This window comes from Pteronotus mesoamericanus, unplaced genomic scaffold (genome assembly GCF_021234165.1).
Source record: "Pteronotus mesoamericanus isolate MK-2021 breed Mesoamerican mustached bat unplaced genomic scaffold, CSHL_Meso_final contig_50, whole genome shotgun sequence".
In the NCBI taxonomy this organism is placed as follows: Eukaryota; Metazoa; Chordata; class Mammalia; order Chiroptera; family Mormoopidae; genus Pteronotus; species Pteronotus mesoamericanus.
This window is the reverse complement of record NW_026555186.1, coordinates 34,016,381-34,044,083: the sequence shown is the minus strand read 5'-3', so window position 1 is coordinate 34,044,083 and position 27,703 is coordinate 34,016,381. Positions and strand designations below refer to the sequence as shown.

The following is a 27,703-nucleotide window of genomic DNA, read 5'->3' as shown; positions in this document are numbered from 1 at the left end:
TCTACTTTTTTCAAAGCTGGTTTTTCTCACAATACTTTGCTTGACAGGCTGATGTGTTTATTTATGAAAGAAGAAAAGGCACTCTGGATTTAAAGTCAAATCCACTACCAATCTGGTTGTTCTCATGCGCCAAGTCTAACCAGGAGAACGAGTGGGTTTCCCAAATTCTAGGTGTGCCAGCTTGCCAATACTGGATCATGCTTATTAAAATAAAAAACAATATTTAGTTATGTTTTACAACTATTTTTAAGTAGGATTTTCTTTAAGTAGAAAAGGCTATCAAGTAATATTTTGTAATCTATATCATAATGACCAAGGGGCAAGATGAGTTGACTAGAACTAGAAAATAAAACGTTTATCGATCTGTGAATTAGTAACTTGTTCAAGAACTTCCTGCCTAGATTCAGACCAGTGCAGAGAAGAGGAAGTCTGTGTGTATGCCAAAGAGTGAGAAGGAGGAGGTCGTAACCACTTCCTGGGAAGCCCACAAGCCAGCAGCTTCACAGGGGTCAGGCCTAAGTGTTAATTAAGTGAGATGACCAAAGGAAAAATGTGAAAGAGATATAGTATTTATTAAAATGTATAAGAATAAATTTAGGTGTTGTTTGTTTGTTTGTTTGTTTACCAAGCAAATCAAAACATCCAAAAGTTCCTCCGCATTTTAAACAGGGAACTGTCATTTCTATTCAATCCTCAACCTCTAGACAATGCTATGCCAGGTGAGGCTTTCCTTTGAAGTAACTGCCTCTGATCCACTGAAGCACAGAATCGCCCCTGGTGAGGGGCGGGCTTTGAAGGTGCTGGGGAATGCAGCAAAGGGAAGAGAGGAAGGAGCAGCACAGAGCACAGAGAAGTCCTCTCATGAGAATTTTATTTCTGGGGGTCAGAAGGAGGAGCAGGGAAGTGACAGCTCTAAATCTCTGCAGCCCATGGGTTGATTTTAAACCACTGGTTGGGGAAACAGGTTATAAAATTAGCGTGACTACGGCACTTATATCCAACACCTCCATAACTGTGCTGTCTGTGGACACGCGATACTCTATAGTTGCAAAGAGTGTTGTAAAAATGAGTTTGCTAGAAAGTATATAGATAGAAAAACAGAAGTGTGTCCTGATGTCTGGCTCCCTCTGTGCTTGAAAGAACAGTCACAGACAGTGGATGAAAAAACGAAGCTGTGTCCAGCCTTGGGCAACAACCCATCCTTGGTCAAGCAATCTATAAAAAAAGAAATCAGCTGACAACATCCAGCAGTAAAATTTCCTTTTACTTGTTTTATTACATTTTGAATTTAGATAATAGGGTTATTTAAAGTCATTTTTCTTAAAAAAAATATAATGGTAGAATATGTACCTATCTTGGAAAAAATCCTCCTTCTAACTTTTGAGTAATTGTTGGTTTCCTAAAGCTCCATGGAAAATCTGTCCTCATGTAACTCAAACCTGCAGGGGTGGCAGAGGTTGCAAAGTCTGCTTTCCCTTTTTTCTCTCTCAAGTTTACTATAAATGTATTTTTTGGACAACCATGGACACAATTTTCATCCTTTCCAGCAGGAATACCTATTTTCCTTTGGGTTAATAACTTTTGTGAGATGCATTTTGATGCTAGGCTATAAATTTCTGTTTGTGAGGAACATTTTTTTCTTGTCACCATATTTGAAATCCCACCAATTATGTTTTAATGTTTTTCTTACTGGTACAACTTTAAATAAAATATTTAATCTAGATACGCAAGAATTGCCACAAAGAGATTCAGCCAAAAGACTAAATTGGTCATGTCAGGATTCAAAAGATAATATTGCGTTGGTTGAACAATGTATGGATATTGATTATATTTCAAAAAACATTTATGAGGTATCCATTTTTGTCAACAGCTCAGCTAGGTGTTGAACAGGTAGAGATGAAAGTTACTCTCTGCCTCAGAAATCACAGTCGTGGGAAATCTGCCTCACAGGCATCTGTGGCAGGATGAAAATAGTGCACAAAGGGCTGCAGGAACACAAAAGAGGAGCTCTTAGCCCTACCCACCCAGCTAGGAAGGTTTCCTGGGAGAAGGAGACCCTCAGCTAAGCAAGGTATTTGAATGCTTACTAAATAAAATTAAGGCAAGGGGCATGAACACTCTAAGTACCAGGGCAAGTGTATGCAAAGACCTATAGGAATGAGAAGTCCTGGCTTATTCCACTGAGTGTTTTGAGATGGGATAATGTACAAGTGGCAGATGGAGTTGGTGGACTTGGTATGCCATGCTCATACTCAGAATTTTACTGAAGGCAAAAGGAAGACATTGAAGAACTTCAAGAAGGGAAAAACAAGAGTTCATAGCAAGGAGAGAGGGAGGTCATAGGCACTGAAAACAGGTCTGGGGGGAAACACTTCAGACTAGTCATTCATTTAACAATAAGTTAAGGATAGAACTTAAAAGTCAGATAATAGTATAAAAGCCAGATAAGAAATATTTGTTTAAGTTTGGCAGCTTTAATGTGTATTTAACTTGGATGGTTTAACTTAGTGTCTTTGAAGACATTACTTGGGTGACAAGTAAAGTATTTCATTACTGAAGTTATTTGTCAGGGTTTCTAATAAGGCACTTGTGGCATGTCACTGTTAGAGATCAATAGTCAAGTTAAAGAATAACTGGTAGTAGAAATAATAGCTGCTGGTAGAAATAACTTACTGACATCCAAGTAGAAACCCAAGTGACAAAGTGAAAATGTAAATGTGTTCAGAGAAAACAACCTTAATATAAATCACAAGGGGAAGCCTAGAACTAATTTTACTCATAAGTATCATTTTGTGAAATTTATTGGGCAAACACACCAAATAAATAGTAAAAAATGTTTTTAAACACATCACAAAAGCAGGAATTTGGCAGTTTGTTAATTATATCAGTATCCTATTACAGAAGCCAATAATGGGGAATGAATTGATCAGAATCTGAAGAAGAAAGGCAATTTAGATAACCTGGACAAAGAGCATTGTTAATTTAGCATAAGCATGTAAATTGAATTAGTCTGGCTGTAAAGCATGATCATGTTAAATATGATAAAATTATGCGGAAAGTGAATTGAAAACAAAGTTTAATTATTTCAAGAGAAATATTTATTGAACTCGAGACCTAGTATAAACTTGTTTTTACTGAACATTAGACTGAGTAACCAAAGGTAATATACAGTAAATATCAAAGGTTCTTTTTGTTTTAACACTGCTTTACCTCCCAAGAAGGATAAGCTCTAATCAATCTTTCAAACCAAAAATGGGAGTGGGGGTGGGGAGAAGAAAAATCACTCTAAAGCATAAACAAGGTCCTTAAAATTACACACAGTCAAGTTAACACCATTTCCAAGTGTAAGCGGATATCGTCCTCTCCGATGAAGAGTTTACTATTAGGGGTATTTTCAAAAGCAAGACACTTGGAGTAAACAGCGAAACAAAGGAGAACTATTTTATTCAAAGGCCTGTGCACATATGGAACCTGTTAAGGGGATGGTGGCTGCAGAAAGGACTACAAACGAGAGCGAGGAGTTACCTAGGCCGGCTTGCCGAGGAAGGGATGGGGGCAAGTGTGGTTACAAAAGCAGACGGTGGGCCAGAGATCAGTCAGATGGGAGGGAGACAGGCTTCTGGGCAGATGTTTTTTTCTGTTCCAAAATGTTCAAAGTTAAGGGACGCTCCTTACCACACTTCTATTTTATACAAAGCGCAAACTTAGAAGAAACCAAGGGTCTGTCAGAGTCTTTTCAGGAGTTACTTATGTAATTTCTTTGATAAACTTTGCTTGTTTATGCAATTCATTTGCTGCCTTCTTCAAACCGAGGCCCTCACTTAGTGCTTCTTCCTTAGCTTTCAATTAAAAATGTAAATTAATTAAGAATAAGGTTCCTGTGTGCGTTGTATAGTTATCAATATTGGGTTATCTTCCTCTGAAAATTTCTGGGAGAGATCAATATTTTTTCACAAAAGTGCAATACTTGCTTATTTACCAAGTTTCGGACCAGTCTGATTATGAACATGGTAATTTTCAAAGTCCATTAAAAAATTAATGGACACAGATGAAAAAATGGTTAAGTCGCCTTGTTTTGGCATAGTGGAATAAAAGCATCCAATGAGCCAAGCTAACCTGACTGGCACCTGACAGGGAAGACGAATTCCCTAAGGTGTTTTAACAGATCTTACATGGCTGCCAGATGTAAGTCAATATTTAGTCTCATTAACCAAGCTCACAGAACTTCCAAGGCCTTACCCTAGACACTGGGAGGAATAAAAAGCAAACAAGAGAAACACTTCTTTGAAGAGCCGAACTCCTAATGGAGAGAACAAAATAAACATCTAGTAACGCACAAAAATGCTAAGAATGAAAACATACAAATCAATTCTATGTAACCAATGAGACGCTGCTCATAGTCGGGGACTTGGCCCAGTCGGGTCAGTACGTAGCAAATGACAGGCTTTATGCACACTCCACCTGGCCAGACACAGTGATTCTAGGCTCAGGGCTGGCACCTTCAGGTAGACCATGCAGTGGTCTGAGTCTGCAGGGCACAAGGACCAGCCGAAATGGCCCTCTGAGTGCTTGGTGTTCTGGCTCCTGTAACATAGCTGAGATCTCACAAGGACCTGCACTTTTCACCAGGCTATTTATAAAGGAAAGTTTGTGAGAGAAAGCCTTGATGATAGGTGTCCTAGGAACCCAATTTATCCCACCAGAAAGAAATAGGCATTCAACCAGAGAAAACTCATTAAATGACTATGCTATATAACATACATTAACAGAATTATGGGCAGTTTAAACTATCTGTAATATACAGAAAGAAGGTCCTTTTAATTTTTATATTCACTTATAAATTAATATAACTATTCAATTAAAATTAATATATAAGGACTTGTGCCATATTAACCACTATTAATCTAATTGACCAAGTTTATCCCTGTTAGTTAAAACAAAAAGAAAACATACAGATGCAAAAATTGCAGATACACCATCTAGTGATGGCAATTAGAAGAAAACAAGACTAATCGGTCCAGAGAGTGTGGTTCATGTACCTTATGGGGAATATGTTTTATGGACAATCAACTTGCCCTATACTCTCTGATTCTTGCCAAAGTATCTACTTAAGAACTTGAATGGCAAACGGTGCTGATTAAACATAAGAAGTCATGACAAATAAAGGGGAAGCCAAGCTTTATTTCAGGGTTGCTAAAGGCAAAATGTAATAAGGTTACTCTTTAAAGTCAAGGAAGCAACAGCCAGAAACAATCAGTGGCTTTGGAGACAGGCTTGAGTTCAGATACTGGCTTCACCTCTTAAAAGCACTGTGACTCTGTGCAAATACCTCAGCCTGCTGACCTTCCCTTTCTTTACCTGTAGAACACCCAATGCCTCCATGAAAGGTTATGTGGGGAATAAACAAATGCAAGGTGTTTAATACAGTGAATGACACAGATGAACTAAGGAGTAAGAGAAGGGACCCCCCCAGAAACCGGAGTTACCTTCTGGAGGGCGAGCCCCTTCTAATACAGGCTTCCCCTGCTAGATGAGTGTCCTAGGAAGCCATCTGTATCAGTGTATCAGCTGGCATTGTTGTGAGAGGCTGCATTTGGCATCAGTGAATTTTGTTTGAAGACTCTTTCAATGTGTTTCCTGTTTCATCATGGATGATCTACTAGTGCACAGGCCCAGACCACGCTGAGTGTTCAGCAGTTTTTGACCAAAAATGGCCCCTGTGACCCACCCTCCCTATTTAACCTATCTTGCTCCAGAGAGTGATATTCTTTGGTTTCCAGATGAAAAATGTTCTCGGAAGCATATGTTTGCCAGTGTGGAAGAGGTGAAACAAAAAACCGCAGAAGCACTAAATGCCATCAAAATCAACGAGTTCAGAAACTGTTTTGAGCAGTAGAAAAACATCTTGATAGCTGTATTGCATCAAATGGAGAGTACTTGGAAAGTGACTGAAGTTTAAACATGTAAGAATAAATACACAATTGCACACTTTTTTAATAAATAAATTCTGTTTTTGGGTCCCCCCTCACATGTCCACAGAGCACAAAGACGCTTTCCTCAACAAACAGAGCAGAACTTCCAAAAATAGGTTACTTTGGCATTTGTTTAAAGATGAGCTTTACATTTTGCAAAGCTCATTTAATTAGATGAGTGGCAGCTAATGAATGAAACTTAAGCAGCTAAGTAATTCACACCCAAAAAAGAGCTTAACAACTATTTTCAACTCCTCTTCTTGTTTATCTAACTTAGAATTTAATTTACACTTACTGTCTAGCCCAGTGGATCCCAACCTTGTGTGCATTTTAGAATCACCTGGGGAACCCTGAGAAAACAGAGCTGCCAGAGGTTTCACTCTAATAAATCTAAGCTGAGTCCTAGGCAGCAGTTGTTTCATTACCCTCATCTGGTGATGCTAATCGCCAGGGCCTAGACGCACCAGCATAGCAAACCACTCTCGAAAAAAGCTGGCAGAAACAGGTTCACTAATCCTGACTTAACCCTATTGCAGCCTACCCAGGGTTGTGGCCGGTATCACCAAATCATTCCTTTCTTTATGGAGTAGAGAAAACTAAAAAATACATAATTATTCAGCGGGGTTTAAATGGAAGGAAATTCGTAAGATCACAATCCAACAATCTTTTTTAAGATTTTTTAAAAAAGGGGCATTTTTTGCTTGGAAAAAAGTGAGCCATGCCTTATAGCAGATTTCCAGTGTAATTATGTAATAGAGGAAAGTATTTTTTAAAGGCCTTTTCTTTTCCTTTTCCTTTTCATTTTGAATCTATACAAAGCCAAGATAACTATCTTAAAGACAGACTAGAGACAATTCTGATTATGTGGTTTACCAGTTCAATGGAAATCAGATACAGTCTTCTTTTAAAGAGAGCCACAGTGATTGGAGGGCTGGTGGTTGGATACATTCTCATGGAACTCTATTCTAACTCCCCTCTATTTCACTGAGTGACCCTGAGCAAGTCACTCAGCTGGTCTTCAGTCTAACGCATCATCCACACAATGCAATCAGCGCACAGTACCAAGTGCCTAGAATGAGTATTATTTTCATCAGCAACTTACCAGAGTGCTGCCATCAGTCCAACGGAAGTCATGCTCAAACATCTTGTCATTGAGGCCTATCCACTGATAGTCATGGCCCACACCTAAAAAGATGGTAAACAACACAGATATTTTTATTAGCTTTCCAATACATGGATGAAATGCAATGAAAAAAAAAAGTATTTCACAGTGAATCATGCATCCTCTTTTCTGGCTGAAATTTTGTTAAGTTGCTCATAAAAATATTTCATAGTCTAACTTACTTTTGTTCTTCTGCCCAATGTGCTTTAAACTAAAAAACGAATTTGCAAACATTGTTAAACACTAAAATATCAAACATAGACAGTAATTTTTATAGCAATTTATTACAATTTAAATGTTCTTCTTCATCCTTACTGATGATAGAAACTTTGGGTTTTTTTTTTATTGTTATGCCATCAGCAAAAATTCAGTGACCCAATAAAACATGAGAGATCTTATGCATGCTAGCCTCACTTCGGAAGCCACGTGTTTCTTCTCAAAGCAGTTTAAACAGTGAATACCTAGACCACACAGCTCTGCAGAATTTCCTCGGGAATAATGGCTTTCACCATAAGATGAGTCACAGGCAAGTATGCCAGGCAAAAAATTAAATGAACCTCCATCCACGTTGAAAATTAACAATCAGATTTCTAAAAGATAGCAGGCATCAGGAGGACCTATTTAATCAAGCATCAAGCAATGCTTTATGAGCAAAACAATTCTACATATTTGCTATATAGAAGCTAGCTGTCTTCGTCTTTGCTGTAGTTTAAAGAGCTAGTCAACAGCTTTGGTAGTAAGTTTCATAGTGTTGTCTCCATCTACTCATTATTTTAATAGAAAGTCTACTTTCTATGGTCAAAAATAATTAGAAACTTGGATGAGAACTAATTATGCACAGAAGATAAAAAAAATGTGCTATTAACGACTCAGTCTTAATTACCGGGGTAATAATAACTGGAAGCAATGTTGTCTTTAATTTCAGACAACGTATGCATGTACATATTCGCACAGAGACCACAAAGCTAACCATCAGAATAATCATTTTGAACCGTAAGAGGTAGCCAATTTTATAAGTAAAAAAATGATCAAATAGTAATTTCATATGATTCAATCTATAGTATGCTGTTTCATCTCTTATTGCTAGCTGACCAAGAAATGCCTTCCTATGTTATAGCTGAATGTTTCCCAAAATGCAGGACTCATATAGGAGTGATGATTTTAAGTAGTTCGCAGATAAAGAATTTAACAAGTTGAATCAAAACTGAGAAAGCTACTCTTTTTTTGGGGGGGGTTAGATGGAGAGAAAGCTAAGCAGATGATGAGAATGAGTGAAGCTGCAGGAAACCAGTGTCTGTCTGGTACATACGATTCACAAACATTTGTTCTTCGTGAGAGAGAATGCTTGTGAGATGGGCGCCCTGCAGACGACATTCCCGTTCTGCTGCATCCCACGTGCGTCGATGGGCGAAGTACTTGTAACACTGCCCTTGGAATTTGTGCCAGCCGTAGTCGCATGTCTCGGTGTCTGGGCAGAAATAAGGCAGAAGGTTAAGAAACTCACCTACATCACTTAAATGTGGCTTACTGATCCAGGTGTTAACAGAAGACCCAAGGCACTATCAGTGCAATATCCCTGAAGTAACGGATTCACAAAACTTGGTCATGATAACAAAGTATGATAAAGAGAATCCAACTGATTCCTGCTGAGTGGGAGGCTGTACAGCAGGTCAGATAAGGGCTTGTCTTTCTGCTGGACTTCATTTTATTATCATGTAGATGAGATGCTGTGGGAACTTAACTCTTGTTTGTTGCTGGTTAGCCTCTGCTTAGACACGGGCCTGATACACTAAAATGAAATAAAGGTGTCATTTCACTTAAAGTCTCAGAGCCTGTGGAGGATGTCACATGAGGACATACTGTGCAACTTTGGACTGAAAAGCCAGTATTTAACTGCAGTTCCTTGATTAAGGCCAGCTTTAACTGGAGAGAAATCTGGAAGAGAAGCCAGTCAAGACCTCTTAGGCTGCAGTGTCTACTGGCTTACTTGCGAAGCAGCGGTTGGGGCTAATCCCTTACAAGTGAAAGTTTCCTGAAGAGCATCATATAAGTGATAAGAATTCCCACTAATAGGATTCTGAATGTTTGCAGAAGGACTTCAAAGGCCTGGCAGTAGTCCTTTCCCACTTCCCAGAGAGATAGCAGGTGGCCATATCTGACCAGGTAAGATTTACAAAGAGAAAAAAGTCTTCATAGGTAGGCAGCTTCTGGGATACAGCTAAGGCTGCATGCTTTCTTCTCAAAAACAGCAGGAATATAGGTAACTGCAAATGCGAATGTATCCAGATTTTAAGTTTATTAAAAATGGCAAAGCGAAGTTCTTTAACTGCATTCACAGTATTCCACTAAGCCATTTTATTTGTGTTTATAAATATATCAATGTTTTTTCCTCTCTCACAACAAGCACACTATAACCAGTATCCTGGTAGGAGGAAACCATTTTTCCAATATAGTTAAATTATACACTGGCAGTAAGCTTCAGTTATACTTCTAGATTGCCAGTTTTTATGTATTTTCATGAGAAAGCAGCCTTGCCCACAGCACTGCATTCTCAGTGGTAATCTCCCCTCAGACTCACCCAGTCACAAGTAGGATCAAACTCTAACAATAATTAATAAAAATAATTTTGATTTTCACAAAACAATTCTCACAAGTATATTTAACTTGTTACATGTTAAATTAACAAAACTGTAAAGTTTATAGTATTTTAAGCACCAAGAAAACTTTCCAGATTACCTAATGACCATCCATTCCTCCCTTAATTTTACTGATCAATGGAAAAAACAAAACCCTCCTCCATGAAATAAATGCTTATTTTATGTATCTAACTTGGTGGCTAAATTGAAAACCAAATTGTCTCCTGATTCTCACTTCATTTGCTCCCCGTTCTACAATTGTGGGAATGCATGCACCCTGGGAGATTAAATTTATTTTTCCCTGGCTTCAGTTATTTAGGCCATAATCATACAACAGATGCAACTTATCTTTGAGAACAGTCTTTGTTTCAGTTTAGTCTATCTGGCCTGTTGTTTAGTTATAGCCAGCTGACTAATTGGTTTAAATCATGTGCACTAGAAGCTTTGAGTTTTATTAAAGTGCTGTTTGGAGACACCAAATCTCATAGGAAAGGACACAAGACACAGCTAGATGATTTGGTACGAAAGTAGCATTCTGTGCCCAAGAATGAGGCATATTTTGGTTACTTGGATGTAGTAATTTTCCTTTCGGGGAGTTCTCATGAAGGATTCAGAGCTGAGGTATGAGTGGTGGCGAAGAAACCAATCTTCATTTATGAGGGGGTTAGTTTACATGGGAAGAAAATTGGAAAAATTTTTAGAACACTCTTACTGCCAAAGTCAATAATGTGATATTATAATAGCACAGTGTTCCTTAACCTTGGAAATTATCATTTATTTTAAGACACACAGCTTTAAATTCTAGAGGATCCCTAATTTATTGAATAATGCATCCTAAAAATTCTTCTGTATATTCTTTCTTATCCTCTATTAACCCAATGGTTTTAGTCTGGTTTTATCTTTTATCAGTAAAACAGGTTATCATTCTTTTTCCTTTTATACATATACAAAAAAATATGATCATAAAATTTAGATGCATGACCACATCATTGCTATAACACCTTTCCCAGTGAGCACATGCATATATTCCTGTCAGAACATGGCTCCAAAAATAGGGACAGAGTCTTTGTTAAAACTAAACAGGAACAATTTATTTATCTGTACTCCGTAAACCATAGCTTCCCAATGATTATAAATATGTGTGCAAATACCACTTGACAAAGTAACTTTTTTAAAAAGCCAAATATCCACACCGATTCACTTAATTCACTTAATTTTTATCATTCGATACACGTGTAAGGAAAGACAGTGTGTCCAGCAGCGTCCCCTGGGAGACTCTTCTGAAAGGAGGGATCAGAAGCAGTCTGTTTATCCCACCTTACCTACAAATAATGTAATACATATTTCATTTATTAAAAGGCAACCCTTTTGGATGATACCATCTTCAAGTTCCCTTGACATGGAAATACTTTTCATGCTTCAGAACCCCTGCAGTGCATAGGCTGCATTACAAAGTCCCAGATTTCATTCTGCCTGTGCATGTTGGGGGTGGTGGGGGAGGGCACGATAGCTCTGTTCACGACCACAGGAGATGAAGCTATCACTCTTAAACAATCTCACAAACAATCCATTCACGTTATGATAAGCAGGCAATGTTTTCAACACCTCTGACATAGAGCTGTCAAGTCTTAAGAAATTGTCAACACTTAGGCACTTCTCACTGGCAAGCTGTACCACTGACTTTGGCTGGGGGCAATCTGTGTGTACCGAGCTGTCTTCCCACTGTTCTGAGACCCTCTCTAGATCTCCAATCTGTTATCACTCCCTCAAAATGCAGCCCCCCTTCCACAGGTACTGGGAGTTGGGACGGTACTAATGCAGAGAACAGAAAAGGTCAGCTGAAGAAACAATGACCCAGTCATCCCTGAAATTTGGACAGAAAACTGTTTAGACAACAATGCTGCTGTTAATGAAGAAAGCATTTGTTCTTAAGCAACCTGAAAAAGAGCAGAAAGAAATCTTTCGCAGTCCTGGCAATAAATCACAGAAGCACAGCTGCATGTGGTAAACAGGCTGGGGAGGCTGTTTCTCAGCATTGCATGGATGAAAGTTAAATTTGGTATAAGATGATATAGAATGTACCTGAAATTTAGGTGGTACCAGAAAAGAGAGAAAACTTTTTCATTACAAAATTCCTTTAAAGAGATGGAAAATGTAATTGGCCTCTGGATCTACCAGGTATATGCGTGAATAAAATGCTTATGTGTGAGAGTTACCCTAGAAGAGTAAAGATACTGTAAAAAGCTAGGCTTTAAAAGCTAGCTTAGGCTCATTTTTCCCACTCTCTAATTTATTAGCTATGTAACCTGGAATACAACCTTGCTCCTCTCTGAGTCTCAATTTCTGACCCATTTACAATACTGCATAGAAATACTGTCAATCAAATGAAATGATGTATGTGGAAATATTTGATTAACTATAAAGTATCCAAAAAGTTGTATCTCTTTTTATTCTCTGCCAAGAATTTGGCTGAGTTACCAAGATCAAGGGCTTTGTCTATATTGTTCAGAGCTCTATCTGCAGTGCCCAGAACAGTGCCTAGAAAACAGTAGGTGCTCAATAAACACCTGGCAAAGAAATGATTTTTCAAATTGCTCCTTGTCCTCAGAACAAAGAGGAGTCAGAATCATTTAATAGCACTTAATGCTATTCTTTAACAAATAGCATTTTTCCCAATGTCTTCCTTTAAGAAGAGGGAAAACAATGAGAGAATTCCCTGGTCAATTTTCAAATTAACCTTTTAAAATTCTAAAGCAGATTTATGCTATGCAATAAAGAGAAAGAAAAAATATACCCTAAAACCTCAGCCATCAGCCATCCCTTTCAACTGGCAGTTTAATACAGGCTCCTCTTAGTTTTGCTTTAATTGTGGTGACGTCTGGATTAATGCTGAAAAGCAGAATGTAGGGCCAGACCAACGTGTCTGAGTGTCTAATACATTTTCATTTTGTCTGGTGAAATGGAAGTTTGGCACTAGGCACTTTTGTCAAAGCCAAACCACTGAATGACTTTAAGTAGAGGAAATTGATGTTCCAAAGCTTAGTGTGCTGAGCACGCAATTTGTTTCTGATTGATGGACTAAGAAATGTTACCATTAACCACCTAACATTCACCCTCAGGTTGGCCATAAAATGCAAATTATAGGGATCGCAAGATTTAAGCCATCAGGAACCTAGATCTTTCATTGAGAAAAAGTAAATGCTTCTTCAGTAGGAAAATTCCCTGTTGAGCAGATTCGCAGTATCTTTTACATAGTGTTTGCCAAGCCAAAGCTAATGTATTCTAACAACTATATAAACTCATTCTCCATAGATGATTGACTATGAAAAATAAGCCCCTTGAGTTTAAGTGTTTAGAGGGAGAAAAATAAAGGCAACTAACATTAAATACTCCTCAGTACAAACCACATACATGGATTAAGATCTATTCCTAAATTGTCCTTAGGAAGAATCTATATAACAATGTACTTTTTGTTGACTACCAACAAAAGAAGTCCTAAATTCAGCTCAGCATTTCCATCTGCAATTGCATTCTACCAGCAAACTAAAATGATCAAGTGAATACTATTCTTCAGATGTTCTGAGTTATGGACGTGTAAGGAAACCAAATGCATTTAGGTAACCTGTGAATTTCCTCTGCAGCAAAGAATATGCAGGATGGCCAAAATTACTAAAAACATCCAAATCATTATGGCAAAAGGCTATCTAGAAGTAACATTCAAAATGAAGTATAAGTAAGTTTCATTACACAAATGTCGCAATAGCTCTTACCTTTCTCACAAAGCGCACCAACATAGCTGGGAAGACAGAGGCAACTGAAGGTATTAAAACCGTCAACACATGTGGCTCCATTGCGACAGGGGTTAGAGTGACATTCGTCAAAATCTGAAATAAAATCATGAGAAGTCACAAAAGTACTTTCAAAAACAGTCAAAGTATTCTATTTAGTGAAAGGCTGCTAGATAAAATACAAGATAGCCAGTTTAATTTGAATTTCAGATTTAAAAGAAAAACAATCTTTTTTAGTACAAGTATATCCCATGTTATATTTAGGACACACTTAAAGTAAAAAATTATTCTTTTTTATCTAAAATTCAAATTTAACTGACCTTCTTGTATTTTTATTTGCTAAATATCTGGCGACCTTAAGAAAATACCAAAGATATTGGAGGAGGGTCATTGCATCCATTTCTTTTAAATGAGGCATATGAGCCTTAAAATAAATAAAGTTTCAGTCTAGTCTATCCACCCCAAATCCTGGTTCCTGCTTTCATGGCCTCACTCGTGGAATCCTGGAAATTCCTAACCAGCCTCCGCATCCCTGGGCCCTTCCCTCTCCAATGCATCCTTCACTCTGCTGATGGACACCTTCTTTGAGCACAATCCTGAGAGTTATACTCATTGGCTTGCAAACATTCCCTACATCCCAGGACAGTTATTCTTGTAGTGTAGTCCCTGGACCAGCAGCATCAGCATCAGCATCTGAGGATGTTAGAAATACACACTCTCAGTCTCAGCCCAGGCCTACTGAATCAGATAGCGGGGATGGGGTAACAACGATTTGTATTTATCAGCCTCTCCAGGTGACTCTGATGCACGCTAAAGTCTCATAATCTCTCAACCAGTGTATGAAGTACAACTATTTAGTACGTGTGTTCAGGACCTCCTCAGGCCTCACTAGATCCAACCTGCTTTCTAGTGCTCTATCCTAATATGTTCCTCTCCACAAACCCCTAGGTAGATATGCCCAAATACTTGTAGTCACCCACACGCGGTCTCTGCACTTTTGTTTGGTGTCTGAAGTCCCCACCAAAACCAATCAAACTCCTGCCCACCTTTTAGAGGTGTATCAATGCAACCTTTCTACACAGATTTTCATTATCTCCTTGGATGAAATTAATGACTTCATTCCAATAGCATTTTGCAATTCCATGAAAATTTTAATTAATATTTATATTAAATAAAAAGGATATTTTTAAAATGCATATACAAAGTAAATTAAATTTCCAAGTCACATATAATGACTCTTACCTAAAGAAATGGTCTTAGTAATAATGATATTATATATAGTAATGATACCAAACACTGTTATGGTGCTTGCTAAGTGTCAGCTACTGTTCTAAGAGCTTTATACGTATTCACTTATTAAATTACATTGAATTGACTTTAATGTAAAAGGAATGTAGGCCAGATAGATGCTCTTGTACATAAATATGGTGTTTAATATGTAATTATCCCTTAAATGTTATCTATTGCTATATCTATATTCCCACTAATTAGCACACTGATAAAATTTACTAACTCTGTTGGCTTTTTCTTTTTTTTAAAACAAGTACTCTTTTAATATGACATTGGGAATTTTATTCCACTATTTCAGTGGGCCTTCTTTATTCAGTCATCATGAGCTAAACTCCTTAGTTTTAAAATATAGCTTTGTAAAACTTTGTTGTATTTAAATTGATCATTTATTGATATGCAGATTTGGGAGATAGATTAATATTTTTTCTTTATATTTATGCAACTTTACATTTGTAGAAAGCCTATCTGTAAAAAAAAATACACAAAAACACATAGCTGACCTCAGTAAGCTTCACTGAGTCTTGGATATATTAGCAAAATTCAGGTACCATCTGCCCCCCTTTCCCAGAATCTACTTAAATTACACTGTGATTTTAACTTCACTGAACATGTAGTTCATCCACACATGGATTTCCCTGAAATCTCCAATTGATTTGAGCAATATGAATTCTCCTGCAGTACATCGTTTGGAAAAGCACTGCACTCTTTTGGGCAAGGGCATCTTACCAAGCTCACACCGGTCACCACTGTATCCTGGCACACAGGTACATACGTAGGACATTTCAGTAGAATAGCAAGTGCCTCCATTAAGGCACGGGTTCATTTTGCAACGATCAGGTCCTATCATATTCAGAAAAATGAGAAAAGCAATTAGGCTCATCTCTAACTTTTAATGTATTTTAGCATAAAATGCCACTTATTGCTACCATGACATATAAGCTTTACCATAGCAATTTAGAGATACTACACATAAAAATTAAAATTAACTTTACTCTCTGGAGTGTTTCTTGGCATTATTAACTAATTGTTACAAATTGCATCTATTCATTCTGGGATTCAATCATCATTATTTTAAACAATATTTTGTACGGTATCTGGCAACTAATACACTCTACTGCAGATTTAGTTGGCATGATAATGGCAATTGATTTTAGTCAAAAATGATTACACATATGTGCACAGTGAATGGAAATGTATTCTTTTAAATGAGGTTAGTTCATGTGAAATGGCTGGATACACAGAACATGCATTCTTTTTAGCAGATTGGCTTGTTACCATCATTTGAATTATTATTGCCTTTTACCACTTAATGCTCAGAAATTGTTTTTCTTCGAAAGTGTGCACTGAAGTCTCTTCTGCTACATTAATATGCTTTTTCCAAAAACACGTTCCAAATGTACTCCTTTAAACTATACTTGAAGAAAAGCAACACATGGATTAAACTCTACTGTATAAAAACAAACCCAAACACAAAAACCTCACCTAAAATGAAACCCCCAATTTTTATTACAATGTTTCTCGTTAAAACACAAATAAAATTAAAACTCCTAGCAGATAAATATAAAGCCCAGAGACATAAATTTATGAATAGAAACAGTTTAAAATATATTAACTAAATGCAAATACTTTTACACTATTTGAAGTATGTATATTATTCTGTAACAATTCTTGGATAATTGTTTTTACTTTAATAGCTTATATTTATTTGAATATTTTCCTAGAATTGCTTATTTTGAAATGTTCAGAAATCCATATTATAGTTTAAAGTTTTACACAATAATTGAGATGAATGGTTCTATATAGACTACAACCTATTTTCAAGAATCTTCAGACCCCAAAACCCTAAAATGATCACACATGAAAAGATGTCTACTTATAAAACATGAACTTAAGGAATATTAGGATAAAGAAGGTACTGCTATAGAAGATGGTTGAATCTTTTCCACACAGGAAAATCAAACTCAAACTTTCTGAGTGTTAAGAATTCATAATCGCATGTGTAGGTTCAACATTAGGCTAATTAGGTTAATTCAGATGCTTACACCTACTTCTCCAAAAACGACTCCAATTCCTCTATGACTTTTTCTCATATAGTCCTAACAACATTTCAAAGCTCCCTTGCCATTCTAGCCTTCTGTCTTTCAAAGCACTCTGCCTAGATGATAAGGCTGTAGTCAGCAACACATCTACATGCTGCCCTCAGTGCAAAATCAACATGACAATTATGAGAAAGTGCTTGGTAAAACTGTGATGTCCCACACATGTGTGACATACTATCACTGTTCCCACCAGACACTAGACACCACGCTGGGTATGGAAAAAGGGGTTGGCAAGAAAGTGGGTCTATCTATGAACTTAAAGTAGATTAGGAGAAAAGTTTTATTTTTATGATTTTCATTCTCCTCTACACAGTTTGAATTAATCTCTGAAAGCTGAATCTGCAACAGACAGACCAGGCAATACAATATGAACGTCCGTTTATTCAATCTAAAGTGACAATGTGTTTTTCAATGAAGACGCAAGCTCTAACTCTAGGTAAACATTGTGGACTGGATAACTGGTACACATTCCTTATTCATTTGTCAAACTTAATTCTCTCTCAATATATAGTTATCACCAATGATTTCTATAGCATATTTTCACCAACCTGAAGTATATTTTAACTAAATTACAAAAGATATTTAACTAAATATTGGACATATTACTTGCTTGTCATTTACAGATTAAATACAGAGTGACGACAAAAATAAATTCATCAACCATATTTTATGAAATATTTATTCATAAAATATTTAAGCCATTTATAAAAGTTGCACTTTATGACTATTTACTCTGTCTGAAGCACAAAAAACTGAAGCATCAGTGGCACAAGAGGAAATGTTGAAATGATCAGGAGAATAATTCTAAGTATAGCCATGCTATAAAGCATGTTCATTAAATTAAAACGTATTTTCAACGAACACAGCCTTTGAAGTACTAATTTTTTTTTCTTTTTCTAAGTAGTAGCTGGGTGGTGATGGTTACTTATGGATTCTACTGACATTGTTGTATTAATAACATTCCTGGAAAGCACCATTATGGCAGACTCCTCTCCATTATCAGTATAGATTAAAAGGAAAATAAATTCTAAATGTAAATATTCCAAGATTTATGGTTTACATGATATTAACTATCAATTACCCATTTTTAAACCATATTAATAGGAAACCAGCAAAGGTCAGTGAAAAGACCATGGACTTTGGATTGCGGCGGACCTGTGTTCAAATCCCACGTCTTCCATGTTGTATGTGTCTGTGCAACCCCGGGGCCAATTACAGAGCCTCTCTTATAAATGGGGAGAGCAGTGCATGCTGTAGAGCTTTCTCTGTGAAGATCAAGTGAAAAAACAGAAATCCTCCTTCAATACTAAATGCATACCCTGAATACCTAGTACATCTAAGCGCTGCATTAGAAGCATTAGGCAGGCTATCTGGACCAAGGAAATTGAATACAAATTGAATAAAAGTATGAAGGGATAACTGATATTGCACAAACAATGCAAATTGCATATTAGAGCTATTTACTCCTGTCAAATTTTAAAGGCCTGACAAATTTTGATATTGTCATAATATCACTTATCAGTGATCAATTTTTAAGAACTTTTTTTTCTTTTTAAAATTAAGGTGTGTGACTTTGGAACATATGACAAAGTAATATTTAAGTTGTGAATAAAACATAAATTAATTTTTATACCACTAAGAATTTCAATTTTTCATTGGTGAAATTACACGTTGTTTCTAAAACCCAGAAAAATACAAAGTTCAGAAATTATCTATACTTACTTTCTTTGCATCTCATTATGGACTCAATTCTGTGGCCTGGACTGCTGTTTTGTGAACAGTATAGAAATCTCCACTGACTTAACATCACAATAAAAATTATATACATATGTGTTAGGGCCAAGGGACTGTTTCCAAGTTTGGAAACAGATTTATCAATGTTGTGACCTTACCTGGTAAATAGACTGCTGTCCCTTCCACTGACTCTTCATTCATGTCAATCAGGAAACTGGTTTCATTAGGAGTTTTCAGAAGGTAAAGTGATGGTGTTGGAAATGAAATATTTAACTCTGCAGGGTGTACTGTTGCCTTATTATTGGAATCAAGAATTATTGCTGATACTTGCTGTTCTGATGCTGCTACTGTGGAATCCTGTTCTCTGATCAAAGCTGCTTGTGTTTCAGAGTTTATTTCCGGAGAAGAGCGAGCAGTGGGCTTCTCAGAAGTCTGAGGGCTGGGCTGAGGCCCCACACCTGCCTCAGGCCCGTAAGTTGAAGAAACGGAAACAGAGTATGTAGCACCTTTTAACTTAATCTCACCTGCAGCTGTGACAATACTTCCAGCCTCAGGTGTTCTCACACTAGAAAATACCTTGATTGTGTCTCCAGAAAGCTGAGCATTGGTTTTGTTTGGGGAATCTTGGAGAATCTCAGTTCCTTCTGTAACAATTAGTTCTGTGGGAGAAGCTTCCATTTGTTCTAATAACTTAGGTTTCTTTTCATCTTCTGAAAGCTCTAATCCTGTGCCAGGAGGTAAGGATGGAGTCCCAGTGATGTGAAAGTACTCTTCACTTGATGGTTTGAAAGTCATTTCAATATTTTCAAATTTTCCTGGGGACATCGCAGATGTTCCAGCACCTACTCCAGTCAGAGCACTCAGCTGAGAGCCTGGTGTGTGTTCAGAGGCTCCACTGCCCAGGTGGACAGTGAACAGAGGTGATGGTATCTCAGAGGGCAACTTTTCAAAGGCCAAAAGTGATGATGTTGTATCAGTGTAATCTGGGGGATTAGATCCTTCCATTGCATTAGGTGCTTCTGTTAAACTCTGAGCCATAGGGTGGATAGTACCAATACTTACATGGGGGGTAGAATCTGTTAGTGCCTCCCCAGCTCCTGAAGAGAGTTCTGGCTGAAAAGAAGGACCTACATATTTCTTTTCCTCATACTCTTCCTGTGTCCTTTCCAAATGACCCAATGTTGATATTACTTCACTTTGGTCTGCAATAGCTTGACCATCAGACAAAGTGCTTGATTCAAAGATGTCTTCCAGGGCTTTTGCTTCAGTTTTTGGTTCTTCAGTATTTGGATGAACTGTGGCAGACTTACTAGGAATGGGCAGGGATGTTGCTGTGGGGAGCAAAATATCTAATTCCGTTTCTGTGCTTGGGATGGGGATCTCAGTTGTGAAGATGAAGCCCATGTGATCAAATGGGCTTCTGTCTTCAGAAGTCATGGATTTGTTATGCCCCACCTGAGTATAAATAGCCAGAAGAGTATCACCAGAACCTTCAAAATTTTCCTCAGTTAAGGAAAGGTTAGCAGCTGCCTCATACTTCTCTTGAATTTGAGAACTTTCTTCATTATTGCCATGTGGTCCTGTCGGTGCCTCTGGATCTATTTCCGTTTGCATTCCAAGGATGTCTTCATACACAAGTTTAGTGTGATCAATATCTATGATAGTGTTTTTATCTGATGTCAGCCCAGGTAGAATTTCAAGGACAGTACTCTCTGTAATTGTCAATAATAAATCCTTGTCCTCTTTGTCCAGATCTATAATAATATTTTCAGTGGCTTTTTTTCTGTCAGGTTTCAAGGTGGAATCCTCAAATCCCCTGTAATGGTCTTGGAAACTATCTGCACCTTCTGTGGACCTCTTATATGATACTGTATTCGATGATGTGGAAGTTGGATCTGGGGAGCTTTCATTCTGCTCTAAATGAAGAGGTAGCACCACTGAAACTGTTGGGAATCCATCAACAGTAATGGCTTTAGGACTTGAGACTTCAAGATGTTTTTCCAGCGATCTATTAGAAACAAAGGCGGTGCTTCCTTGCCTGCTTGCCTGAGTGGTTCCAGAAGTGTGGACTAAATCAACTATATCCAGTTCCCCAGATCCTTCTCCAGAATGTTCATAAAACAAATCAGATGGTTTTGGTGCTGATGTAACAGATCCTTTGGTCATTCCAAGACCGTAAGTTCTAGCCAGAAAATCAGTGGAAGAGGTTGCTGTTTCTCTAGTTTCTACTACTGGAGAATTCTTGTCAGAGACTTCCTCAAGAGTAAGTTGCTGTTGACTACTTTGAATTTCTCCTTCCCAACTGTCAGTCTGATTCTGAGCATGCTCAGTGTCTGGGGAGAAAGTGAGAGGTGCCATAGAGGGTCCTTCTGTCCTGGTGTCACTTAAAATTTCTAGTGAGGTTGTGCTGGATGCTGTCTCACTATCTTCAGAGATGCTGTCTGTTTTAGAAAAGAGTGGTCTAACTTCATTTGCCCCATTTTCCATTCCCTCATAGTCTTCAGTGGTATCACTTGAGATGCTGGTTTTTAAACTTTCCACTTTAGAAGTCTGGGGATATAATGTGCTAATGATTTGTTCCATTTCAGTAAAATTCACTGATAGTGTAGTAGGCAAAACTTCTTCTCCTGATCCCAGGCCAGAGACTAAATTAGTATCTGACTCTTTAATTATTGGTCTCATAACTTTGGGAAAGGGTTTGATATTTTTTTCCTCTTTGATTGATGAATCTGTAACTATGGTTTCAGTTAATATAGATTCAGTCACTGAGGCAGTAGCTAAGAGAAAAGGGGATTTTTCAGTAACTTCAGGGAGAGCAGTATAGGATTCAAAACCCTTTAAACCTGGATCTGGAGTAGACATGCCAACTAAGAAAACACCTTCCTTCTCCTCCATTTCTTCACCAGCACTATACATTTTCTTGGTTGTTAGTGTAGAATAATCTGAGGTTCTAAATCCATTTTCAATAAATGTTTGTGAATCAAAAATTGTTTGTTCCGGTACAACAGAGCTTTGAGATTTTTGATCTTGAATCTTTTCCTCAAGATCTTTTCCTGATGCTGTTTTGTTTTCAATTTCTTGTCTTACAGGATTTATTTCTTGCCTGGACCACAGTTTGGTTGGCTCCATCATCTGAGGAAAGTCAGTTGAAACTGAGCCATCAACTTTTATTTCCCCCTTTTCTGTTGGATCTTCAGTACTTTCTGTTTCTGCTCTTGGTAAAATGGTAGATCTCTTATCAGCTTCCTTGATAGCACCTTCTTCTCCCAAAACTTGGTCAATAAATGGGGATTCTGTACCAATAACACTTCCCACAGCACTGGAAAACACTTGGTCAACAGAGCTGCTGACTGAGACCACTAGCTCCCCTGAGCCCTCAGCTGAGGCTGGGAACTCTTCCCAAGGGAAGGCTGACGTGCTGACCAAGGTGTTACCAGGTCCTTCTGTGTCAGCTGTGTGATTGATGTGACCCAAAGTAGGTATTGCTGATGGTGAAATCTGAGAATCTTTAAATATTGCATCCCCAGAGCCTTCCACCATTCCTGTTTCTTCTTTTGTTACAGGATTAGATACTGATGAGTATTCTCTAGAGTCACCACTGAAATCTTCCTCCAAAGGAAAGTCTGTAGAGAAGCCATTTATTTCTGCCCCGTGATTTGGCTCTCCTAGAACCTCTGATAGAAGGTTTTCCTTGGGTGTTTGGCTTATAACTTCAGTGACCTCTCTGTCCATCACTAGTCCTGTTGGCTCAAAAGAGAATATAGTTTCTACATGGGGAGACAATGTACCAGTTGTTTCCTTTTTAATTTGCATTTCAGGCTCTAAATGTAATGAAAATGAAGAAACCGTGGTGGTTCCTGGGCCAGCAGCAGCTTCTCTAGAGCTCTGCTCCATAGAGAGAGAGGAGGGGCTGCCTGGGATGGAGAACGGCGCTTCCTGAACCCCAGGCTGACTGCTACTGTGAGGGTCAATGGCCTCTGGCCTCAGATCACCTAAAACATTTGTGTCGGTAAAGACAAGATTAGAACTTGTCATCTCCCTTTCAGACTGTGTCGGTGTTGTCAAGGACATGAAACTGTTCCCTGTAGCAGATGCTGAATCACTAGATGTAGCTTCATTTGAGTTTTCTAATTCAGGGAGTAAAATTAATTGATCTGATCCTTGTGTAGGCAAATGTAGCTGAACTATAGTAATTGTATCTGTAGTTTCCGCCTCCTCATCTTGCCTTTGCTTTCCCTCAGGAGATGTACTGGAGACCCACTCAGAAGAGTCTGTTTCCCTTACAAATTGGGTGGGCACTACTTCTGTAGAAGGTTGTTCAGAAACCAAGTAAACTGTGGTTGCAGGAACATCAAAAAGGTTGTCTGTAATTATTATTTTGCCAGTGTCTAAAGTAACCAGAGTATCTGTAGTATTTCTCTGTGATAAATCAGTTACCGCTGTGAACATTTTATCTTTATCTTCTTCTGCTTCCCCGGAGCCTTCTGGAATATGAATTGAAGGACTCCCAGCAAGCTCTACAATTTGTCTAGGGGTTATTTCCAATGAGTTTCTCACAGTGGACAACGGGTCAGCAGGCTGGGGATTTCCAGTCAAGGTAAAGGATACTTCCTCCAAAACATTTGCTGACATAGAACTTGGAACTGTACTTGGAGTATGTGTGTTAGAAGTACTTTTTTCTGCCTCTTCACCAAATGTTACTTCTGTAGCCCTTGGAAAGATCATTTCTGGGGATTCTGGGTCAGTGGCAGAATCTGCTGAAGCCTCTTCAGGGAACAGAGGTACAGGTTCAGTATGTTCACGTACCAGATTATCAAGTGCGGGACCTTTCTCCGTAGCTGATGCTGGTCCCTCTGTGGCTTGCCCCTCATGCACCGGCACTGTGGGAAAAACATCAGGCTCACCGCTTGAAAAACGTTCTGGTGTTTCAGGGTAAGTCTCAGGCTTCCATGTCATTTCAAGTGATTCAGTTGTTTCTTTAGATTCATTTGGTTGCATAGCAGTAGATGATCCAGTTTCGACCATGAGAAATGGATGAGTATCGCTTTCACTGCTGTCTGAAAAATTCTGAGAAGGTGCAACACTTTCAAACTGGCCACGCCTGGCTTCTGCTGCCTCTGGGTCCTTGGGCACAGTGGTGACGAGGTGTTTCCCATTTATGTACTGCACTGATGGGGTGGTTGTTAGGTCAGTAGCATTTGCACAGTCTTCGTCTTCCTCTTCATCTTCTTCAATGTGGTATAGATCTATGTCAATTAACTCAGGTAAAATTGCAGCAATTAGGTCGTGCTCTGAATCTGTTTCTTCACTACAAGGTTCATCTTCTTTAGATTCTGAATCTATTGGATGACCAATTACACTCAAATCACTCATTCGACCTGAAAAAAACAAAGAGTTTTCACAATACTTAAATAAAACATTTGGCAGTGTATGACAGAAGAAAGTGATAGCAAGGCTGGCAGATTATGTTCACAAATAAGGGAGGGTTCAAATCTTTTCACGTGAAGTACAATCACCCTTCTACACATGGTTCTCGGTCTTCAGATTTGCTGTTTTATATTAACATTAAGACAAGTAAATCCAATTTAAGATTATAGAAACAGGTCATGAAAACTCTTTGACATGTTTAACAAAGCAGCATCCATAAAATGAACAAAGAAATCACATATATGCATTGTAATACTGAAACGTGAAAATTCATCTTTGTGTGAACTGAAAAGAAAATGAAAAATTAAGGTCATTTCATCAAATCATGCAGAAAAATAAATTGGTTATTGCCCTTTATGTAAGGGGATGCATAGCCACCCTCTATTCAATAAGGAAATGAGAAGAGATTCCTTTTGGCTTCTCAGGATTTGTCCTAAAGAAGACTGTCTTTAGAAAAGTAAAGGAGAAGTTTCTTTATAGTCCTTTTACAATGCAGTGACAACCCCTCCCCAGCGCAACAGTGAGACAAGACTTAACTGCATACACTGCAGCCTCCTTGACACAGGGCGGAAAGCCTTGGATGGGCATTCTCTGCAGGCACACAGCTCACTGAGGTACCAGAAAGAACGAGCCCTCCACACTTTTACGCCTTTACCCTTCATGACAAATGACCTGGACTGGGTCTATTATAGTTCTTTTTAAAACATTTCCTCCAAAGGAAGTTTAAGCGTCACATCTGAACATTTGAACTAGCATACTTTAATAACAGATATCCCTAAATTGTTCTAAATTGCCATAGGGTACAAACTACTAAACCCAGCTGACTTTTCTGCCTCCAGAAATACACCGGCAAAGCTCCAGAAAGGAGGAAACTCTGGGCCCTCACTCTCATTAGGGTGGTATTCGTTTGTCCTGGAAAAGGGTCCTGCACTACAGTTGCCCTCTTCCTAGTATCACAGTAGTGGGAAAAGATGCCCGTGGGTGCAGTGACCCATGAAGAAGACAAAGCAAAGTCTGGGGACGGATAGAGTCTCACCCTCCAGCCCCCAGAAATACTGTTGCAGAATTATTTTCAGCCTGGCCCCAATCCATGCCACACACTGAACCCCATCAGTAGAGACATTTTTCCTGTTGCAGGAAGCTGCTCCTTTCCATGTATGAAAGGATCGACATCTAGCACTTACTGATGGTCAGAAAAGGCCCTACTGAGAAGGAACCAGTATTGCTTGATTCTTTATGCATCAACATAAACATAGACATATATCATCAATAAAAACTCTATAAAACTCCTTCTATGTTTTTACTTATGGTTTGCTTAAAAAACCAAAAAAAACAAAAAGCACAAGACCTTTGTGTAGCTAGAAGACATATACCATATTTACATTTATTCCTTTCACTCTAATGAAAACAAAAAAAAAGAAAACTTCGTTGTATCCCATCTTCACTATATTATCTCCATAAGGTAGTACTTGTGTAGGGATAGCTTACTCTTACATGTCCTGATTACATGTCCTTCCTCATTAACTTTCACACATTTCTTATGTCTCAATCCCATTCCATGCCACACATCGAACTTTTCAGCTATGTAAACAAAGGCTCATGGGTATTCAAATGAATGAAAAAAATATTTCTACCATAAGAGAAGTGAGATCAATACCTAACTCTAATATATCACAAAAATATAAAATAAATGCAGATGATTGCTGCCATAGATGTTACAACTACTTCTAACCAACAAACAAGAAAATGATTAAATGCTTTACCTTTTTTCAAAAAGTATAATTAAATGAATAAGGTTGCTCAATATTTGATCACTGAAATTGTTACAGTGATCTTACAGTGCCCCATGTTTTGTATATTTAAAAGAGGACACAATAAAATTTATAGATAATAGCACTTTTAATATGCCTTATAGTGAAACCTACCTTTTGCTATAAAAAAAAGAAAGAATAAATATGTACATGCATATATACATCTGCGAGAGAATACATTTTAAATTCCTTTCATATAAATGAATCTCTGGAAATATCACAGCAATAATTCTATCTATTCACTGCTAGTAGTCTCTCACTGCTAATACTATTTGAATATAGTTGAGTTAAGCTATACATCTATTTAAACTATTCCATACTTCATAAGATTTAACTGGACCTTCAAAGATATGCCTATTTTAATGTTTACAGTACATTTGTTATACCTTCAATCCTTTTCATCAGGTATAAATAAAACTAGAATTCACATTAAGAAGTATCACATACACAGACACTAAATTCACATAGTACCTTTCATTTAAGTACAGAAATGATTTTAAATAAGAAACATGAATCTGTGTCGAGAACATAAAGAATCCCCACCACATTTTTTACCTTTTCATAAATAATGGAAGTAAAACTAATCATTCAGCCAAGCTTCTCTAGCCAACCACAAGGATCAATAAGGAAATAACTGTTCAATATCATTTATTTATAAACCCTTTGGTCAGGAATAGGGTAAAAGCACTTATTGTTATTATAGAATTTGTATGAGTTTCCACATAAATTTCTTACTTATAAAAATAATACTTAAAAAAAATCAAAACTGACAAAAGATATTCCATTAACATCGTAATAATTATAGAGGGAAGTTCCATCAAGTATGATGTTGATAGCTCTAAAAATAAGTAAAGAAAAACAGAGAGAGAAGATACCAAGGTCAGTGTGTCAAATGTCAATGTGTCAAAGAAACTGAAACATTGCAAAGTTCACCTAAATGTTTTACAAAAGAATGAATAACTTAAAAACAAAATGATTTTTTAGAAGAAAACTTATTGAGAATCAACAACTTATATAATGATTTTACTATTAACTCTTCTTAAGTCTGATTAATTCAATTAAACACCCTGGTGTTCACTTCATATTCTCCAATTTTAGTTCCAATGAGCCAAGTATAACATTCTTTGAGTCCATTTTCCACTTGGATAATGAATTCCAACATTTCTTATTACTCATAAATCTATGAAGATTTCCCTTGGCACATTATATCATAATATCAGAATATTTCACCAAAAGAGTCAACTGTTGGGTGCAGTATATTCCATTTTTTAATCTAAATAAATATCACCATATTTCAATCACAGCAATACAAACATAGAAGAGAGATGGCCTTTACATCTTCTTCACAAACACAGTTTGGCTTCATACTGATTTTGCACACAGAATTTAACTCGCTACCACCACCATGCATGCTACCCAATTGTATTGTCTCTTCAGGAGCCAACTAACTGCACGGAATTTACTGAGCACCACCTGCCTACCAACTCTACAGAGAACTAAGACTTTGGAGGTATCTTCTCTCTCTCTCTCTCTCTCTCTCTCTCTCTCCCCCCACCCCGCCCCTCTCTCTTCTCTGTGTGTGTGTCTTACTCTGCCCTCTGAAAAACAAATGCTCTTCACAATAGGTTAGAGAAATGGCCTAATTCAACTTTTTACTCTGTTTTTAAAAGGAAACATTTTGAGTGTACATATTGCAAATGTACCAAACATTACATTTAAAGTACGATTTCTTTTTTCACCCGCCTCCGAAGTATCTAATCTCACTTGCCTTCAGTATAATAGAA

The 27,703-nt window shown here is 37.7% G+C and overlaps 1 protein-coding gene across 3 annotated transcripts in view; it reads right to left on the bottom strand.

Moving 5' to 3' along the window:
• The window catches only part of VCAN (versican), a 105,005-nt gene that overhangs the window by 17,474 nt on the left and 59,828 nt on the right, over window positions 1-27,703 (bottom strand). For all 3 annotated transcript variants that reach the window (XM_054578563.1, XM_054578564.1, XM_054578565.1), the window contains 5 exons: window positions 18,840-24,059; window positions 15,575-15,688; window positions 13,541-13,654; window positions 8,444-8,602; window positions 7,075-7,157 (listed from right to left, as the gene is read on the bottom strand). In XM_054578563.1, the coding sequence (XP_054434538.1) occupies window positions 7,075-7,157; window positions 8,444-8,602; window positions 13,541-13,654; window positions 15,575-15,688; window positions 18,840-24,059 (5,690 nt within the window). The remainder of the gene's footprint in view (window positions 1-7,074; window positions 7,158-8,443; window positions 8,603-13,540; window positions 13,655-15,574; window positions 15,689-18,839; window positions 24,060-27,703) is intronic.